Source organism: Leucoraja erinacea, chromosome 22, assembly GCF_028641065.1.
Source record: "Leucoraja erinacea ecotype New England chromosome 22, Leri_hhj_1, whole genome shotgun sequence".
Classification (NCBI taxonomy): Eukaryota; Metazoa; Chordata; class Chondrichthyes; order Rajiformes; family Rajidae; genus Leucoraja; species Leucoraja erinaceus.
This window is the reverse complement of record NC_073398.1, coordinates 10,521,412-10,543,539: the sequence shown is the minus strand read 5'-3', so window position 1 is coordinate 10,543,539 and position 22,128 is coordinate 10,521,412. Positions and strand designations below refer to the sequence as shown.

Below are 22,128 nucleotides of genomic sequence, written 5' to 3'. Positions count from 1 at the left end.
GCAGGTTTGTAGGTTAATTGGCCCTCTGTAAATTGACCCTAGTGTGTAGGGAGTGGATGAGAAGATGGGATAGCATAGAACCAGTGTGAACAGGTGAGTGATGGCTGGTGTGAACTCAGCAGAGTGAGGACCTGTTTCCCTGCTGTACCTCTAAAACTAAATCTCAACAATCATGATCTTCTCTGGACCATGCCTTTGTTAGCACAAGGGACTTTGGTATCTGTTCTATTATGGTCACCTGGTGTTATGTTTAAACTATATTGTTTTATTAATTATTATATATTTATCTGTGTGCAATTATAGGCCTGTTAAGCTGCAGGAAGTAAGAATGTTATTGTTTTGTTGACAATGATACACTCTTTACTCATGATTCATGCCGTCTGATTTACCTCTTCACTCATCTTTCTCTGTTGAGATACTTAAACCCCTTTATTTTTAGTTTAGATTTGGTTATATATACAATGTGGAAATATGCCCTTCGGCCCACTGTGTCCGAGCTAGCAAGCAATCACCCATACACCAGTTCTATCTATCCTACACTTTTTAGGGGCAATTCACAGAAGCAAATGAACCCATAAACCTGCACGTCTTGGGAGTGTGGGAGGAAACCGGAGCACCCGGAGAAAGCCACGTGGTCACGGTGAGAACGTATAAACTCTGTACCGATAGCACCCATAGTCTGCATCGAGCCCGGGTCTCTGGCACTGTAGGTCAGCAACTCTACCGCTGCACTACATGACTCTTCTTTCAGAAGCAGAACAATGATTGTATTGGGCACAACAGCACAACGTTAAATAAAATGATAGAACAAGCCATTTGCTTACCCCAATGACGGATCCATTTAGCAAGCAAACATTTCCTGGAACTGGAGAATAAAAATTGATCAATAGTATTGATTCACATTACCGAGTGATATCCATATCATCCCAAAATTTAAACTGTGACTTTTATGCACAGACCAATTTAAACATTCCTAATTAACACTATAATATCCTGGATGGGGGAATCTTGATTTGCAATTAATCCTTTTCATTATTTTGTGTTTCTAATTTTGACACTATAATTACAATACCAGGGTGGGGAACCATTCAAGGGGGGGGAGGGGGAGGTGCAGTTTTCAATTGCTGCAACATAACCTTGTATGGTCTGAGAGCTTCATTATAGACACAAAGTGCTGGAGTAACTCAGCGGGTCAGGAAACGCCTCTGGAGAACTTGGATAGACGATGTTTTGGGTCGGGACCCTTTACGAGTCTGAACAGCATTAAAAAAAAAAACATTTGGACAGGTACATGGATAGGAAATGTTTAGAGGGATATGGGCCAAGCAGGGGCAGGTGGGACTAGTCTTGATGGGGTATCTTGGTCGGCGTGGGCAAGTTGGGCTGAAGGGCCTGTTTTATGCTGTATGTCACCTGTCCATGTTCTCAGAAAATGCTGCCTGTCCCACTGAGCACTCCAGCATGTTGTGACTTTTTTTTAATACACCAGCACCTGCAGTTCCTTGTGTCTACATTTAGCTTCATTATACTGTAGCGGGTGGAGTTGGATTCCCAGGAGGTGGTCTTGGAGGGGAAGATTCTCTTCAAACTGCGGAGCATCTTGGACAGTGAAGCTCACCTCCTCCATGACACACTGGTCAACCTGCGGAGTACCTTCAGCAGCCGACTGGTTCCACCAAGATGCAATACGGAATGTCACAGGAGATCCTTCTTACCTGTGGTTATCAAATTATACAACTCCTCCCCCTTCTGTCGTGGGGTAGACTAACTCCCCTCCCCACTGTCCCCCTCCCCAAATCTATGCATATTTCCAATTCTTTCCACTTGTCACTTTAATTTCATGTTTCATGTACTTGTGTTGTAGTTTATGACTGGTGGCAGATCAATTTCCCTCCTGGGATAAATATAGTTCTATCGTATCATATCGTATCGTAGACCTGTGTTTAACAAGTTAATTATATCCTAGTTTGGCTCTACTGTAGCATCGAGAACAAACTGGGTCATCACAAGGATGAGACATCCAGGCTTTAAGAAATTGTTCTGGTGGTTTGTTTCCCTGTCAGAGAGTGATAACCGGATCTGTGTGTTTCACCATCAGTGTGTACGTCTGAGGCAGGCAGCTGCCAAACATGTCATCTGCCGAGGCTCACAACGTGCATCCCTGTGCTGAAGGATTCTCTCCAAGGAAGTTTGGGGAAAGCAGAGGCGAGAAGAGGAAGAGCGGGTTGAGGTGATGAACGTTGCTGGAGTCTTCCTGGAAGCCTCTTCAGGAACTGTGGTGTATGGCCACTGAGGGATGCTATGCTGGGGGCAATGAGAATGATCCCAGGGATGACCAGATTAACATGATGAGCGTTTCAAGGCACTGGGCATCTGCTCGCTGCAGTTTAGAAGGATGAGTGGGACATAATTGCAGCATACCAAATAGTGAAAGGCTTGGATAATGTGGATGTGGAGAGGATGTTTCCACTAGTGGGGAGAGTCAAGGACCAGAGGGCAGAGCCTCAGATTAAGGGACGTACATTTAGAATGGAGATGAGGAGGAATTTATTTATCCAGAGGGTAGTGAATCTGTAGAATTCATTGCCACACACTACCATGGATATCGTCACTTGGGATTTTTAAAGCGGAGATTGACAGATTCTTGATTAATAAGGGTGTCAAAGGTTACAGGGAGAAGGCAGGAGAATGTGGTTGCGAGGGAAAATTAGATTAACCAAGATCAAAAATGGAGCAGCCTCGCTGGGCCGAATGGCCTAGTTCTGCTCCTATGACATGGACATAAGATCATGGCATTTACAAAACTGAAGCATCAGTGGAAAGGAGCCCAAATCTGAACTCCAGAGAGTCATCTTCCAGAAGTGGCGGCGCTGCCTTGCAGCTGCGGCTCGCCTGCAGTCCATTTGTCTTTTCTGTTTTTTGTTTTCTCTTGTCCCGTTTTTACAGTTTAATTCAGTTTATTTAATTGTGTATGTGTGGGGTGGGGGTGGGTGCAACATGATTTTTGACTCTTCCTTCGGGGGGGATGCGACCTTTCCTGCCGTATCGCCCGTGTCCGTGTCCGTCTGCGCTGAGGCCTATCGCGGAGCTGGCGGCCTCCAACTGCGACCGACCTCGAGGCTGCGGAGGCAGAGCCAGCCAGGACTTACCAACAAGGCTGGCCGACTTCGGAGAATGTGGTTGCGGTGCGACCCAACTTCCGACCCGACTTTGGAGCCTCGGAGGCTCGGCCGCGGGCCAGTGGACGACATCATCGGGAGCTCGCAGGTCACAGGTGGTGACCTTATTTTCCCGGAGCTCCCGCAACTACAGCTGCGTCCGCTGGACTGGAGGGCGGCAGCTTCGGCAGCTTCGACCGCCCCGGGCCGCGGAGTTTGAACCGGCCCGTTTGCGGAGCACGGATTCAGCCGCAGGACTTACTTACCATCACAATATCGGAGGCTTGGATTGTCTCAGCGCAGAGGGAGAGCAAGGAGGGAAGAGACAATGACTTTGGGACTTTAAACTGTGTTGAGTGTTTGTTATTTATTCTATGTTAAGACTGCAGGCTAAACCATTTTGTTGCACTGAAAAGTGCAGTGACAATAAATTGAATCCAATCCAATTCAAACAACTACATTACAAACTCCAACTAAACTCTCAACTGTGAACTGCCTTGATTACACTTTGGTCTTTGTTCTTGCTTCTGCATTATATTTGTTTGTGTTTTAATTTGTTGAACATACAAGAATACAGCACAGAAACATGCCCTTCGGTCCACAATGTTTGTGCTGACGCTGACGCCAAGTTAAACTGATCTCTTCCGCCTGTATATGGGATGTGGGAGGAAACCGGAGCACCCGGAGGAAACCCACATGGCCACAGGGAGAACGTACAAACTCCATCCAGACAGAACCCATAATCAGGTTCGAACCTGGGTCTCTGTCGCTGTGAGGCAGCAACTCTACCGCTGCTCCACTGTTCTACCCGCTGGACATGGAGGGTCACCCGTGTCTAGTTTTGATCATGAAGGTTGTGTATCATCAAAGTCTAGAAGGAATGTTGTAAGACTCACCACACTGGCACAGCGGGCAGCAGTTGAAGAAGCGTTCACAATGCAGCTCATAGCCAAGAGGACACTTCGGCACGTCAATGTGTGAGCACGACTTATTCCTTTCATGTAAAACCACCTCGTCGTTCACTTCCAAGCACTCCAGCGTGATGCAGGGGTTTTTTGAGGATGTCCACTGATCGCCAGCCTGCAGGACAACAACAAGACTTTAACCTTCACTGACATAAGCTGCAAGTGCTGACAGATTGCGACGCAGTGACGCAGCGGGTGGAGCTGCTGCCTCACAGTGCCAGAGACACGGGTTCAATCCTGACCTCGAGTACATGTCTGTACAGAGTTTGTACATTCTCTCTGTGGGTTTTCTCCGGGTGCTCCGGTTTCCACCCACACTCCAAACATGCGCGAGTGTGTAGTTTAATTGGCTTCTGCAAATAGTTCCCAGTGCGTAGGGTGGAACATGTGTGAGCGAGTGCTCTCTGGTCAGCGTGGACTTGGTGGGCTGAAGGCCCTGTTTCCTTGCTGTATCTCTAAAACTAAAACTAAACTAAAAGATGTTTCCCTGAATACTTTTAACGGGTATTTATTTCATACCAACATAAGCAATGTCAAATTATGACCAAAATAATCTATTCCAAAATAGTAGGTAGACAAAAATGCTGGAGAAACTCAGCAGGTGAGGCAGCATCTATGGAGAGAAGGAATAGCCAACATTTTGGGTCGAAACCCTTCTTCAGACTGATGTTGAAGAAGGGTCTCGACCCGAAACGTCGCCTATTCCTTCTCTCCATAGATGCAGCCTCTCCAGCATTTTTGTCTACCTTCGATTTTTCCAGCATTTGCAGTTCTTTCTTAAACAATATCCCAAAATAGTGATCTGTTTGGAATTTGCCTCCTCAGACAAGATTGAAAAGGGATAACTTAATGCAGTGTTCTTTTTGTAGACTATAAGGTGTCAGTATGCATCATTAATAAACATACGTTTAACCTTTCTGAAAAATAAAATAAGAATGTGTACATTTTTAGAGGTGCCGGCATGCTGCAACGTCACAATTAAAACACTGCTGAAATGTCTGAACAGAAGTTATCTCAACACAGAAGATGGAGATGCAGGCGTGCAGGCATATCTAGGTGTCTCAACATGTTGTAGAACATAGGTACACAAAATTGCTGGAGAAACTCAGCGGGTGCAGCAGCATCAGCGTGCTGCTGCACCCGCTGAGTTTCTCCAGCAATTTTGTGTACCTTCGATCTTCCAGCATCTGAAGTTCCCTCTTGAACAACATGTTGTAGAACATGTCCTACGCACCGTGTAACATACAAGTAACATATAAGTAACAACCTCATGCACTCACTTGATGGATAATTTTGACCGGATCTCCATCACCTCTCTGAGAGACACGTTCTTCACACACTGCCATTTTGCATCTTCCACAGCAAGCATCTTTGTCTTCCCTATACCTTAATCCCTGTGGATGAGACGTTCGTAAGCTTATTAAGTCATAGGGATAGAATTAGGCCATACGGCCGGTTGAGTCTATTCCGCCATTCAATCACAGCTGATCTAACTCTCCCTCTCAACCCCATCATCCTGCCTTCTCCCCATAACCTTTGACACCCTTACTAATCACGAACCTGTCAATCTCCGCTTTAAAAATACCCAATGACTTGGGCTCCACTGCCGTCCGTGGTAATGAATTCCACAGATTCACCACCCTCTGGCTAAAGAAATTCCTCCTCGCCTCCTTTCTAAAGGTACGTCCTTTTATTCTGAGTTATCAACATTAGGGTCATTCCGAGATCTTCCTCGGCCTGCAATAACCATGGGTCACATGACTGGCATTAAAACATAGAACACAGAACGTAGAACACTACAGCACAGGAACAGGTTCTTCAGCTCATGATGTCCATGCAGTACAGCATGTCATGTTGAAGTAATCCCCTCTGCCTAGTGATCCACATTCCTCCATTACCTGTACATCCATGTGCCTATCCAAAAACCTCAACGCCGCAATCCCAGTCGCACGTTCCACGCACCCACTGCCTTCTGTGTATAAAAACTCGCACTACCCATCTTCTTTAAACTTTCCCCCTCTTACCTTAAAGCTGTGCCCTCTAATCTTTGACATTTACACCCTGAGAAAAAAGTCTTACTGTTTAACATCCTCTTATCATTTTATATGGTCTCCCCTCAACCTCTGACATTCCAGATAAAGGAATCCAAGTATGTCCAATTTCTCCTATGGGGTTGAACTCTATAAACTAGGTCAGATCAATCTAATCTATTGGCTCTAATCTATAGAATCTAATCTAATCTAATCTAATCTACTGATTTTCTTCAACATTTGCTTTTGATGAAAGAGAATGATTGAGATTACTTGAGTTTGGGCAGAGAGATTACCAAACAAATGATGTATCTACTTGATCATTTTAACTGGCATTGTGTTAACATATATAGAGTTTCCAACCAAATAAATCTTGTATTCATGATTGGGTTCATGATCTGTCTGGAGGTCCTGATCATTCTCATTAAATCACTCCGAGACCCAAATAAAATTCCTATCATTTCTCAGTTATTCATTTGGAGGAAGTTTCTGGCAGTCACAACGGCATGGCAGCTCTGTTGCAGCAGTGGCAAACTACAGTGAAGGAAGGGGCTGTGAGAGATGATGGTGGGATAGGGTTAGGTGTCGGCACCTGCATGGAACCTGACATATTTTTTTTAACCAGTGGAAGTACAAATCTTATCCATGTTCTTTTTGCTAAACCACCATCTGCAGTTCCTTGAGGAAAATTTGAGGAAGGACATTCTTGCTATTGAGGGAGTGCAGCGTAGGTTCACAAGGTTAATTCCCGGAATGGCTGGACTGTCATATGCTGAGAGAATGGAGCGGCTGGGCTTGTACACTCTGGAATTTAGAAGGATGAGAGGAGATCTTATTGAAACATATAGGATTATTAAGGGTTTGGACACGCTAGAGGCAGGAAACATGTTCCCGATGTTGGGGGAGTCCAGAACCAGGGGCCACAGTTTAAGAATAAGGTGTAAGCCATTTAGAACGGAGATGAGGAAACAATTTTTCACCAAGAGAGTTGAGAGTTGTGGAATTCTCTGCCTCAGAGGGCAGTGGAGGCCGGTTCTCTGGATACTTTAAAGAGAGAGCTACATAGGGCTCTTAAAGAGAGCTGAGTCAGGAGATATGGGGAGAAGGCAGGAACGGGGTACTGATTGTGGATGATCAGCCATGATCACATTGAATGATGGTACTGGCTTGATGGGCCAATTGGCCTACTCCTGCACCTATTGTCTATTGTCTATTACCTTTCTTCAGATTGCCACTGTTTTAGGTCAGGATCCTTCTTCAAAGGTTCAAAGGTCAGTATATTGTCACGTGTACCAATTAAGGTACAGTGAAACTCGTATTATCATACAGCCATACTAACAAAAAGCTACAAAACACACAACTACATAAAAGTTAACATAAACATCCACCACAGCTGGTTCCCCACATTCCTCACTGCGATGGAAGGCAATCAAGTCCAATCTTATTTTCTCTTTATTCTCCCGAGATCAGGGTAGTAGAACCATCCGCAGTCGTGGCAATTGATCCACCCGCAGCCGGCAATCGAAGCTCCCATGGTTAGACCTCCCAAAGTCGGTCTCCAGCAGAGACCGCCAGCTCTTATATGTTAGGTCGCAATGCGGACAGAGATACGATATGGATAAAATTTGCATCTCCGTCAAGGTGAGAGATTCAAAAAAAAGTTTCCCCCCCCCCCCCCCACATAAAACAAACTAAAGAACACAAAAAAATACATTTAACACATACAAAAAAATCAACAAAGAAGGAAGGTACAGACAGACTGTTGGCGAGGCAGACATTGCTGGCACCACCCAGTGGATCAGAATGGGAGTCCAAGAAACTGAAACATCACCTGTTCACAGATGCTGACTGACCCGCTGAATTCCTACAAGACTTTGTCCATTCGACATTGTATCAATTGAGTCCAGACACGAGATTTGAGGTTTTTTTATTTAAGAAAGCAGATATATTCTTACTTACAAGTGGACAATTCTTGTTGCAGGCTTTGGCCACACACTGCACGGCGTGAAGCCCCGTGATGCTGTCCCTCCTGTTCGTGCACGAGCATTCGTTGCAAGATTCCTCCCAGCTCCTCCCGACCAAGTAGACCACATCATTGTACACACAAACCTGTTTGTGAGAAGCATCCAATCAACACCTTAGTGTACCTCATTACATACGATGTGTGAATACCATAACCCGGCTCACAGTAACAGACCCACAGGCTAACGCACTGGCATGGAGTCAGGTCACGTTGATTTAATCTCATTTGAAAGTTGGCAATGGAGAGTCACCGAGAGAAATGTACTGGAGTACCAGGGCAGAGATTAAACCCACACTCTTCTGACTCACAGCTGACGCATATAGAACATCCCCTTTGGGATCACAGAAGGATCTCGACCCGAAATGTCACCTATTCCTTGTCTCCACAGATGCTGTCTGACCGGCTGAGTTACTCCAGCATTTTGTGCCTATCCCCTTAGAGACCTACCCTTTAGTTCATACATTACTACAGCAATGTACAGTTGCACTATAATGGTACTATAACATGCAGTAACTATTACCTCTCTACATTAATGTATCTCGCGGTAATTTAGACATTATTACTAGCCTGATGGTAATGTTCAGTAATCTCTCGTCTGAGTCAAATCTTCTCACAGTCACATTTCCCCCTCACACCATTCCCCCTCACACTCAAATACCGTTCACTCAAATACCCCACACACCATTCCCCCTCACACTCAAAAATCCCTCACACTAAAAAAAACCCTCACACTCTTGCCCAGAGTAGGGGAATCGAGAACCAGAGGACATAGGTTTATGGTGAGGGGGGAAAGGTTTAATAGGAATCTGTGCTCATTTTTTCACACAGAGTGGTGGGGGTATGGAACGAGTTGCCAGAGGAGGTAGTTGAGGGAAAGACTATTGCAATGTTTAAGGAACAATTAGACAGGTACATGGGTAGGTACATAGAGTCACACATTCCTTTTCTCCAGAGATGCTGCCTGTCCCGTTGAGTTGATCTGGCATTTTGCGTCTATCGTCAGCACATGGGTAAGACAGGTTTAGAGGGCTCTGGGCCAAACCCAGGCAGGTGGGACTAGATGGGGCATGTTGGCCGGTGTGGGCAAATTGGGCTGAAGGATCTGTTTCCTTGCTGTATCACTCTATGGCTATGTCTGCAGCGACGCGGTTGAAGGCAGCCACGGGGTTGAAGACCGCACACACACACCATCATTTACCTTGTTAGGCTCGCAGTGTGACGAAGTGCAGTTGCAGTCATTTATCACCGACTTGAGTGAATATCCAGCGGGGCAGGTGACTATTTCATTATTGCAACTGCAGACACATTCATATCTATCGCAACATGTTGTTGCAATCGCCTTCAGTACCCGATGCTGCGGACATCTCAAGGGTCTTCCCTTACACGTGTTCCTATTGCAGACTAAAAACAACAGAACATCTAGATTAGACTGGATTGGACCAATGGTCCCTACTCCTTCACTATGACCCTTTGGTCCTTGTAATTCAGCCACTTGTACAGCCGATGGTATTATTTGTGGTGGGGTTTACAGTGCCTTAGCTTTGACCAACACTGCCCAAGGTCTAAAGTTGGCATAGAGAATCTCGCTGCCAACGAGAATATTAAAATTATTTGGAGACACAAGGAACTGCAGATGCTGGAATCAAGCAAAAAAAACACAAAGTGTTGGAGGAACTCAGTTGCCCAGGGACTGTTCTACAGATTGGCATAGTTTAAGGTCAGGACCCTTCTTCATAATGGGAGTCTGAGAAAATGGCCCAATCTGAAACATCACCAGTACTCAGATGCTGACTGACATGCTGAGTTCCTCCAGGATTTTGTGTTTTGCTCAAGATTCCAGCATCTGCACTTCTTTTTTTGAGAACTGGGCTTATCTTGTCTTGTTTAAGGAATTAGTTTGCCTTTGTACAAGTTCAAGGGGTGATTTTCAACTGTTGCAAAACACACTTGGCAAATAAAGTACTATTCTGATTCTGATTCAGGCACAAAAATACAATCAAGATGGGGATCTTCAACTGATACCTGATATTGTGCATCATCCTTGTAAATGGCTGATCTCCTGGAAGTTTATTATGGGGCTGATTGCCTTTCCTACTGCCATTAAAGAACCTCACAAGAGGGAGGTGAGACTAATGTAGGTGGGACATTTTGGTTGGCATTGACTCCATCTATACCTCAAGCTGCCTCAGCAAGGCCTCCAGCATAATCAAGGATGAGTCTCACCCCAGCCACTCCCTTTTCTCCCCTCTCCCATCAGGCAAGAGGTACAGAAGAGTGAAAACGCACACCTCCAGATTCAAGGACTATTCTTCCCAGCTGTTATCAGGTAACTAAGCAATTCTCAAAAAGAGAGGGGTCCTGAGTTAACATCTACCTCATTGGAGACCCTCGGACTATCTTTAATCAGACAGTGCAAAGTGTAAAAACGTGTGTATATCCACCACAAGGGTCTGCATTGGGAGTATGTGATCAACAATTGGAATATCTGGCCCTTTCTTTGACCTACACCATACACAATGCTGGCAGAGACCTCTACAATATATTTTCGGCTTTAAATGCACACCACATATTGCGCTGATTCAAGGAATTAAAACAAATTTAAAAGGCAAATATAATACATGACACTGAAATTTGAAATTGATAACTGTTCTGCTCTGTGCAGGAGAAACAAAGCAAAACCATTTGTAAAGATTCCCTTGTCTCATTTTTCCGGTCTAATTATAAATAAACACACAGAAAAATACACGGGAGACGTCTACACTGTCACTCTATGTTCCTCTAACCTCTATTAAAATGCATAAGCTGTTTGGACTTTTCCGAGAACTCACCACATTCATAAATCGCCCTGCAATGGCCTGGGTTTTTCAGTGAGAGTGAGGTCCCATCTGCACAGTTTGGGATTGGCTGCATTTCACACGACTGGAAATCACAAACTATGGGAATGGAGAACATCCATCATTGGAGAATTGGCGCTCTGCTTCTAAACTTCATGTACAGTAGATATCCACATTGTATGTGGTGTTACACAAAAAGCATCATTACTCCATCAGCAAAATATTCTGTTCTTAAATTTACCTCACAGAACACAAATACAACAAATGATCACAGTTTGCATGCAAAATGAGTGATATCGTAGGTTTAAGGTGAAGGGGAAAAGGTTGAAAAGGAATCTGAGGGGTAGCTTTTTGACACCAAGGATGGTGGGTGTATGGAACAAGCTGCCAAAGGAGGTAGTTGAGGCAGGGACTATCCCAACATTTAAGAAACAGTTAGACAGGTACATGGATAGGAGAGGTTTGGAGGGATATGGACCAAATGTGGGCAGGTGGGACTACTATAACTGGGACATGTTGGCCGGTGTGGGCAAGTTGGGCTGAAGGACCCGTTTCCACACTGTATCACTCTATGAGTCTCTCTATGACTCTATCAAAGTACAAACACACACACAGAGTACCTTTAGCAAAATGTACATGGCAAAATGTACATCAAGCACCCATTAAGCAAAACAGCTTTTGTACTTAACCCAAAAATATTCTTTCACCTTTTGCAATACGAAATGTAAAAAAGCACAAAGAAATACATCTTATTGCCGATCACTTAAGTCTTATTACTTAAATAGAACTTAAATAGTTTTCGTTTTCCTCAGAAACAGTAAAGCGTCAATCTATTCTGAACGCAATATTCAATATTCAGAAACAGCTGTACATACAGCATTCATACTGTGGACAACACTGGTCTGCGACACGCTTTAACACCGGACTCTCACAGACTTCGCACGTAGGCACTGGAAAGAGGAACAGAAAAGACATTTCATCAGTTAAAGTCAACAATCATAAGAAGTTTCCATGGTTGGCAAATAATGTTTGAATTCTGTTGAATTAACATTCTGCATTATAACGTATTCACGCCATGATTTATAATTCTGTTATGTCCAGAGTTTGGATCTTATGCAGGCAGATGAGAATATTTTAACTTGACATCATGTTTGGCATGGACATTGTGGGCCGAAGGGCTGTTTCTCTGCTATACTGTTCTATTTTGTACGTTCATTAAAATATTGATGGTAACTGCAAACAGAGTGAGGTTGTAGAAACAAGGAACTACAGAAGCTGGTTTACAAAACAGCTACACCTTTTAAATCAAGATTTAACCAAGAAGGCAAAGAAAGGGTTAATGCCACAGAAATGTGTTCATTGATTTTAACAGGGAGAGTCATTGTTGACGGTAGACACAAACTGCTGGGGTAACTCAAAGGGACAGGCAGCATCACTAGGGTCGAGACCCTTCTTCAGACTGAGAGACAGGGCTGGCGCTGTGGGTTGTTGTTTACCTGTGATGGCAGGGCAGGGCTGGTTGGTGCAGTTGATCTGATTGTTTGCCAAGCACATGCAGAGCTGGCAGGGGTCGCGATGTGGTATCCACGTATCCAGATACTACAACATAAAGCACATGGCAAATAAGTTAACAGCGGCCACTGCTCCACGAGAGAGGCTAGGAAGAGAACATCGATATTTGGGCAAGGATTAAATGTTTAGGTTATGGACAAGTTCCAATATTCATTTAATGAAGTCACTCCCATTATTCACAGCTCACTGGTGTTTAATTAAGTGCACTGGGTATTATTCCCCATGTCATCAGCCTGATGAAGGGTCCCAAAACATCACCTAAGCATGTTATCCAGAGATGCTGCCTGACCCGCTGAGTTACTTTAGCACTTTGTGTCTATCTTTGGTATAAACCAGTATCACGGTTCCTTTTTTATGATGATGATGATGATGATGATGATGATGATGATTATTATTATTATTATTATTATTATTCACCCTGCATGAAAACATACAATTCATCATTTCCTTCCTGCTTATCGGTTTAACGGCAAGTGCAATGCTATTGTACAGTATTTGCCTTTTCTTCCTGTAACTTGAAATTCCTTGCATCACTGCAATATGTGGCATGCATTTAACCTGAGAAGATGTTGTGAGGTTCTCTGCTAGCCCTCTGCAAGGTGTTGATCAGAGAAAGACCCATAGGTTCCATTTGTTGACGACATGTTCCCAATGTAGACCTGTGCCCACCAAGAGAGAACATTGTGCATGAGCTGCTTTCAACCTCATCGCTGGAACCAGATGGGTCTGGAGCAAAAAGAGTGCTGGAGCAACTCAGTGGGGTAAGCAGCATCAGTCTTAAATGATTGCTCTTTGTCCTAAGACTGTGGCCCCTGGTTCTGGACTCGCCCAACATTGGGAACATTTTTCCTGCATCTCTGGAACACCCTGCCATTGCACATCAGACAGGCCCCCTCACTGTCCATCTTCAAATCCAGTGTTAAAATGCATTTGTACTCCCTGGCTTTTGACCATGCCTGAGGCTTTGCTTCTGTTTGTGGTGTTTTTGATGTTTCTTTATTTTACATGTCTTTTCCTACTATTTCTTTTGATTGTTATTTTTGGTGTGTATTAACTTTTTTGTCAATGATTAGTGATGTACAGCACTTTGTTGCAGCTGTTTGTTTTTAAAGTGCTCTATAAATAAAATTATTATTATTATTATTATTATCTAGCTTGTCCAGTGCAGGAAATACTGGACATAAGACAGTCCAGGTCGGGACCCCTCTATTTCATTCTGTTGTTGCCCTCGTACCTGGTGATACACTTGTTGTTCATCCACGCACTGTGCGCACACATCCTCGGTCACACACTTCCTCCCCAGCAACAGTTTGCCTTCCGGGCAGAAACATCCTTCCATTGGAGGACCCAAACAATCTGTGGTGTTCCATCTTCCAATGCTTTCACAGTGCTGGGTGCAGTTTACCCCACAAGCATCATATACAAAGGACTCCGGGCAGTGGGCAGCTGGAAGGGAAGGGAGAAATAAAAGGAACAGGCAAAAGGTAGATAAAACCAAAACATACTCCATGACTTGCAAGAAACTGGAGATGGCTTTGCCAGTGCAGGTGCCAAATCAGCTCCAATTTGCCAGGACTCGAGGGCTTGAGCAATAGGGAGAGGTTGGGCAGGCTAGGACTTTACACCTTTCAGTGCAGGAAGCTGAGGGGTGATCTTATAGAGGTGGGTAAAATCATAATAGATTAGTTAAATGCTCAAAGTCTTTTGCCCAGAGTAGGGGAATCAAGAACCAGAGCACATAGGTTTATGGTGAGAGGGGAAAGATTTAATTGGAATCAGAGGGGCAACTTTTTTTACACAAAGGGTGGTGGTATATGGAACGAACTGCTAGAGGCGGGAGTTGAGGCAGGTGCTATCAGAGACATTTAGACGGATACATGAATAGGATCGGATTTGAGTAAGAATTTAATTGTTCTATCTGGGACAAACTGTACGTATGACAATAAAACACTCTTGACTATGACTCAATGTACAGGTGTCTGTTTTGTGGGGTCTGTTTGGTCACTGACACATTCAAGGTTAAAGAAGAACATTTCAAAATGGAGGGAATTTAAGGGTAATGGGGGGAATTCATGCTTGGAGTACGAGGATATAGGTGAGGCATTAAATAGGTACTCCGCATCTGTATTCACCAGGAGGAAGAACTTGAAGGGCAGTGAGATCAGGGTGAGAATACTGATATGCAAGGGCAGTTCAAGAACAAGAAGTGGTGTTTAAGAGGGTTTTAGATAGGCATGTAGATATGCAGGGATGAAGAGATATGGGTCATGTACAGGCAGAGGAGATTATTTTAACTTGGCATCATGTTCGGCACAGACTTGGGCTGAAGGGCCTGTTCCTGTGCTGTCTTTTTCTATGGTCTATACATGGGTTGGTCAATGAATTGTTCCTAGCATATAGGCGAGTTGTAGAATTGGGCTGGTCGATGAGAATGCGAGGAAAATATAAAATGGGATTAAGTTAGGGTCGGGGATGAAAGTGGGCGATAGATGGTTGGTGTGGACTTGGTGGGATGAAGATCCTGTTTCTCTGCGACTCTGTGCTAGTCCCGTCATATCCCGAGTGAAGTCGCTAACAGAGAGGGATTCAATGCAAGATGAGATGACTTACGGCAGAGGCTGTCCGACCTCCATCTGACACAGACCCCCAGGAGTTTGCACTTGAAACTGTATGCAGCGATGGAGTGGCACGGGTCATCGCCGTTGCAAGCCGTCTTCTGGCAAATCCTGAGGTATGGGTGTGGGGCAACAACCTTGTGACAGGCCTCAAACACGGAGGAGAGCAGAACGTTGCACTGATCTCCGGCCGACACACATTCATGGGCCACCGGCACTTCTTCGGTACATTGCATGGAGAACGGATCCGTCAGAGTCCAGTCATTTACAAACGAGAGTCTGCTTTCAGTAACAGAACCGTCCTGAAGTTTAAAATCATTCAACTGATTGTTGTCGCAGGTTCCTGGAAACCGAGGAAAAAGCAGAGGCGATATTGGTTTATTATTGTCACCTGTGCCGAGCTACAGTGAAAAGCTTTTCTTTACGTGCTAACCAATTAAATCAGATCACACAAGCCACGGAGGAAGGAACTGCAGATGCCGGTTCAAACCAATGATAGACACAAAAAGCTGGAGTAACTCAGTGTCAGACAGCATCTCCGGAGAAACTGACATTTCAGTTCGAGACCCTTCCTCAGACTGACCCAGTGGATAAGAGGGAATGAATGGGATGTGAATTGGCCCAAACCATGTAATCTACTTTCCCGAGGCAGGTGAAGTGTAGATGTAGTCGATTAAAATGTTACATGACAAGAATTTATAATTACAGGATATCCTTAATGCTGTATGTTCCAAGACCTAAAACTAGACGTGACTGAGGCAAGAGGCCCCCCTAAATAAAATGAACTACTGGAGCAAATCACCAGGCAACATCAGGGCGTTGCTGTTACTGTGTATTCAGTAAATGCCTTTATAGGCTGTGGGCCGAGGAGTTTTTTCGTTCAGGTTTGTGACCCAACTCACAGAACTATCTGAATTTTTAACATATTGTGTAAAAATATTATATAAATCATCCCTGAAACTCGTCAAAACCGAAACATGCACATTTTGTTTAAATATGAGAAAAACGTCCAATTTTCCGAGTAGTAATTGTCCAATCAATGCACGTTTGACATTAACCCGCTGAGTTACTCCAGCATTTCCAGTCCTAGTTTGATGTAGCAGTCCTAGAAAAGGAATGCACTATGCAGACTTCTTTCAAAGGTTGGAACCGACTGCAATTGTTTTTACTTTATACTCTGACCGCAGGTGAACAACAATCACAGCAGAAGACGATCTGCCACTCGTGTTTCACCACTCACCGCAAAGTCCAGCCACATTGAAAAAAGACAACGCCGGAGAAACCCAAAGCCCGAAAACGTTGCTCAGAGGACTGAAGATGAGAACTAATCCCAAACTGGGAATGCTTGCTACAAAGTGACTGGATCCAACGATATCCATATTCCCAATGGTTAATGGGGAATGGACTGGTTTCCCATTGACTGTAATCTGGGGAAAGGAACAGAGATTTGATTACAGCACAATACATGGAACAGACATATTGCAAAAGAAACATAGAAACATAGAAAATAGGTGCAGGAGTAGGCCATTCGGCCCTTCGAGCCTGCACCGCCATTCAATATGATCATGGCTGATAATCCAACTCGGTATCCTGTACCTGCCTTCTCTCCATACCCCCTGATACCTCTAGCCACAAGGGCCACATCTAACTCCCTCTTAAATATAGCCAATGAACTGGCCTCAACTATCTTCTGTGGCAGAGAATTCCAGCCATTCACCACTCTCTGTGGGAAAAATGTTTTTCTCATCTCAGTCCTAAAAGATTTCCCCCTTATCCTTAAACTGTGACCCCTTGTTCTGGACTCCCCCAACATCGGGAACAATCTTCCTGCATCTAGCCTGTCCAACCCCTTAAGAATTTTGTAAATTTCTATAAGATCCCCTCTCAATCTTCTAAATTCTAGCGAGTACAAGCCGAGTCTATCCAGTCTTTATTCATGTGAAAGTCCTGACATCCCAGGAATCAGTCTGGTGAACCTTCTCTGTATTCCCTCTATGGCTCCTATACTCAAATCCTTTTGCTATGAATGCTAGAAGTGTGGAGGACGGAACCGCAGACACTGGTTAAACCGAAGATAGACACTAAATGCTGGAGTAACTCAGCAGGTTAGGCAGCATATCTGAAGAGAAGGAATGGGTAATGTTTTGGTTCGAGAAGAAGGGTCTCGACCCAAAACGTCCAGAGATGCTGCCTGTCCTGCTGAGTTACTCAAGCATGATGTCAAGTACTACTGATCTACTCTTATCTGCCTGTACATGGTCCATATTGCTTTATTGCCTGCACTTCCATGTGCCTACCTAAAAGCCTCTTTAATGTCACTATCGTATCTGCCTCCACCACCACCTCTGGCAATGCATCTCACTCTCTGTGTAAAAAACTTGCCCTGCAAATCTCCATGAAACTTTCCCCCTCCCACCTTATAGCTCTACTTTCTAATGTTGGACATTTACACCCTGGGAAGAAGGTTCTGACTGCCATTAGAGTAATTGCTCACTTGTCAGCTCAACCCATCATTTTGCAACTGACTACAAATTCTAGACGGCACCCTGTCACAATATTCAAACCTTTCAAATGGGCCATATGTCCAATACGCAACATTGACATCCTTGTCCATTCAAAATAGAAAATAGATCAAAGTAAACTTTGATCTATTGAGGTCATTACACTTACATCACCTTTGAGACAAGGTGAAGGGGGAACGATTTTATATACAAATCTGAGGGGTAACATTTTCACGCAAAGAGTGGTGGGTGTATGGAACAAGCTGCCAAAGGAGGTAGTTGAGGCTGGGACAATTGAGCCATTTAAGAAGCAATTAGGCAGGTACATGGATAGGACAGCTTTAGAGCAAGGATTCCCAACCTGGGATAATTTTACCCCAGGGGGTAAATTTTGTTTATCCAGGGGGTAAATTTGTTGATTCTGGGTTTGTACACATTTTTTCTCATTGACTGACTGTATTTGGTTCTGGTATGCCGGTATCTGTTCATCATTAGTTGTTCATAAATAAGTGGAATAACATTGTTATGTGCTATTAAAGTTGACAGGGGTAAACGGGACGAAAAAGGTTGGGAAGCCCTGGTTTAGAGGGATATGGGCCAAAAGCAGACTAGTGTGGATGGGGCATGTTGGTCGATGTGGGTAAGTCGGGCCGAAGGGCCTGTTTCCACGCTGCATGGCCCTATCACTCTGCGACTTCAGACTTGTTCAAACCTACTGTCATATTGTCATGCAACAATGTTGCTGTATTGTGCTGCTTGACTTCAATCGCTTTGATGCAGTTTGCTCTGGAGAACCGGTGGCATAGGCCCTTGTGCATGATTATTTGTGTATCCTGGTCTTCAATTTGCAGCAACATAACGGAGCACTTCCCAGTCAACGAGAACTCCAGCCCATCAAAAGTAGCAATCTCTGTTTGAGCAGAGACTGTACATAAACCTGTTGATAGAACAAGAAAGCAAAACTTCGTTTTCATACGTCTTTATTAGATTCACCTTTCTCTCCCACACACCACCAACCTCTCAGCTTCATCTGTACCAAGATCCTGATTTAATGCTCTACATCCTGGGTGTGAAGCAAGCATCCCTTATTTGTTCTTTACCACCTTATCCACCTGACCTGCCACCTTTCAAGGTTCTTTGGATTTGTACATCAACGGCCATTTGTACCTCAATACTCCCCAGGACCTCACCATTAACAGTGTATATCATTCCATTATTTTGAGAAGAAGTTCCTTGGAATAACAAATATGATGACCAGATTACAGAGTGCTCAAGGACATATCATTAGCTTAATCTAACCTGAAAGACTCTTCCTTATCCCCCCCCCCCCTTTATATCTTTAAGAGTTGGTGACCTTTGGTGGCACAGCAGTAGATTTGCTGCCTCTCAGGGTCAGAGACCCGGGTTCGATCCTGACTACGGGGTGCTGTCTGTTCTGAGTTTGTACGTTCTCCCAGTACATTTCTCTCAGTGCTCCGGTTTCCTCCAACATCCCAAACTCATGCAGGTATGTAGGTTAATTGGCTTCCGTAAATTGTCCCTAGTGTGTGGGATAGAACTAGTGTATGGGGTAATCGCCGGTTGGTGTGGACTAGGTGGGCCTGTTCCCATGGGACTAAAGGGCAGCACGGTGGCGCAACAGTAGAGTTGCTGCCTTACAACGTCAGGGACCCGGTTTCGATCGCCGACTGCGAGATGCAGTCTGTACGGAGTTGCATGTTCTCCCCGTGACCTGTGTAAAATTTTGTCCGGGAGCTCCGGTTATCTCCCACATTCCAAAGACGTACATGTTTTTAGATTAATTGGCTTTGGTCGAGATTGTAAATTGTCCTCGTGTGTGTTGGATAGTGTTAGCATGCGGGGATCGTTGATGGGCGCGGACTCGCTGGGTCGATGGGCCTGTTTCCGCTCTGTATCTCTAAATTAAACTAAATTAAAGGTTTCAAATGTTGGATTTGCTCTGTATGTTGAGTATTTTTTGCTTGATGAAGTTCCTGGCATCGGTCAAAATTTATACAGTACCGATGTGGATCAAGGTGCCTCTACTCTTGATCTCAAACGCAATATTCCAAATTGATTTCAGTATTATTTCTCCGTGACATAGGATGTAACAGAGGTCATCGTAGCTTAGTACTTACAGGGACATGACCATCGACAGCCGCATGTCTCCTCGATTTTGATGCTGGGCAGGTTGTTACTGCAGGTAGGTTTACGGAGTTTCTCGCAGTTTACTTTATGATTAATGGAAATAACCTCCCCATTGTGTTTGCACAAGAAGCTGTGACATTTATCCGGCAGCATCCACTTCTCCCCAGCCTAGAGAAATTCCAAATATCACAAAAAAATCATATTTCACTTCAAGCCTCATATCAAACCAATGCAGAGGGTTAGAAATACTGCCATGATTTTAGGAAACAGGATCCAAAATATATATATATTTTAATGTTAGTTGTCCATTAATCCAGAACATAAAACAGTACAGCACAAGAACAAGCCCTTCGGCCCACAATGTCTGTGCTGAACATAATGCCGTTAAACTACTCTCCTCGGGCTGCCTGGAATGCACATCCCTCCATCCCCCCTTGCACTTCAAAGCTGTGTCCTCTACTCTTTGATATTTGCACCCTGGGGAAAAGGTTCTGACTGTCTACCCCATCTATGCCTCCCATCATCTTAAATACTTCTATCAGGATACTTAAAAAAAAAAAAAAAATCTAAGTTTGTCCAAATTCTCTTTATAGCTTATACCCTCTAATCAAGACAGCTTTGAAGTAAATCTCCTCTGCACCCATTCCAAAGTTTCCACGTCCTTCCTGTAATGGGGTGACCAGAACTACACACAATACTCCAAATGCAGCTGAACCGTACTGCTGAGGAAGTCTGGAGATAGGGACCATTGCAGCAGCATTGAGCCAAGGTGTACCTGTCGTCGATTCCCTTTGTCATCGATGCATTCCTGGGGAGAAATCACTGCAAAAGAAAGAAAAGTGTAAGAAACTCGGCATGCATTGCTGCCACAATCAACGCAGCACATCAAGTTTATTCTTCATTCATCAGTGCCATTTGGTAATATAGTGCTTTACATTCCATTCCCCCACTTCTCCCTTTTTGACACCCTTTTGTCTCCTTTTCACCTCCAGCCTTTGTCACTTTTACTCCACCCATCTGCAATCACACCCTCCCCTGTATTCACCAATCATTTGCCAGGCTTTGTCCCGGCCTCACCCCTCTTTTCCAGCTTTCTCCCCCCTACTCCATCAGTCTGAGGATGGAGCCCGACCCAAAACATCGTCTGTCCATTCTCTCCACAGATGCTGCCTGACCCGCTTAGTTCCTCCAGCACTTTGCGTTTTGCAACAGATTCCAGCCTCTGCAGTTCCCCAGTTCTCAAGTTTATTCTCTACTTGTCGCACCCTAGCACTGTTCATGAGAAATCAAAATTAAAAACTCGTCAGACTCACCCTTGCAGACTTTTTCTATGAATTTATTGCTGAGTTCCAACATCATAGGCAGTACCTCCGCATCATGCAGCTGAACAACGTTTTCTGGGTTGGGCCCAGCTAGGCTTAGAAGTTGTTGCTCATCATATTCCTGGCCCATGCCTATCGGGATCACCGTAACACCTGGGGTGGAAAGAAGTTACTTTAACATTGGATCTTTCATGACTTTTGGGACTTCCTAAAGAAGCAAAGTATTGCTGATAATACCAATGCAAATTGCACAAATCATGATGTAATCCGTAAATTGTGTTTTTTTCACTCAAAGGCTAGTGGTTACATGGAACAAGCTGCCAGAGGAGGTAGTTGTGCCAGGTGCAGTAACAGCATTTAAAAGTCATTTGGACAGGTACATGGAAAGGACATGTTTAGAGTGGTGTGGGCCAAATGTAGGAAATGTGACAAGCTGAAGTGTGGCATCTTGGTCGGCTTGGAAACGTGTGCCAAAGACCTGTACGACACTATGACTATGACTCTAAATTATTTTGTTATTACACTAAGACTGCTGCAGCTTGCTGGCCAGTGTTTAATGAAATCCTCTTGCAGTATTCCGTGTGACAATTGTTTAAAAACATTGTCAAATAAACAAAATTGTTCTAATTTTGGATTAAAAATCTGTTTTATTATTTGTTAAGTGCAAATTAATATCAAAAAATCATTCCGTGTGATTGAAGGAAATAATGGTATGTTTGCTTTATGATTGTGTTAAATGACAAACAAAGATTTTATGGAAGCAAATATTTGTGATTTCTGATGCTACAGATAGTTTACCAGTGAAGCAAAGTTAAGAGAAAAACAAAGTTGATGGAGGTTGAGGGGACACTGGATAGTAGTATGAAAAATGATGTGAGGTCTAGATAGGATAGACAGTCAGAACCTTCTTCCCAGGTCAAAGACTAGAGGGTATAGCTTTAAGGAGTGAGGGGGAAAGTT

The 22,128-nt window shown here is 44.1% G+C and overlaps 1 protein-coding gene across 1 annotated transcript in view; it reads right to left on the bottom strand.

Moving 5' to 3' along the window:
- The window catches only part of LOC129707713 (von Willebrand factor-like), an 84,258-nt gene that overhangs the window by 15,999 nt on the left and 46,131 nt on the right, over nt 1–22,128 (bottom strand). Inside the window, 15 exon segments of the mRNA XM_055652939.1 lie at nt 825–865; nt 4,055–4,238; nt 5,404–5,517; nt 8,113–8,262; nt 9,375–9,577; nt 11,005–11,109; nt 11,886–11,960; nt 12,507–12,609; nt 13,817–14,028; nt 15,193–15,540; nt 16,438–16,624; nt 18,415–18,635; nt 19,837–20,014; nt 20,622–20,668; nt 21,160–21,321. Of these exon segments, the coding sequence (XP_055508914.1) occupies nt 825–865; nt 4,055–4,238; nt 5,404–5,517; nt 8,113–8,262; nt 9,375–9,577; nt 11,005–11,109; nt 11,886–11,960; nt 12,507–12,609; nt 13,817–14,028; nt 15,193–15,540; nt 16,438–16,624; nt 18,415–18,635; nt 19,837–20,014; nt 20,622–20,668; nt 21,160–21,321 (2,330 nt within the window).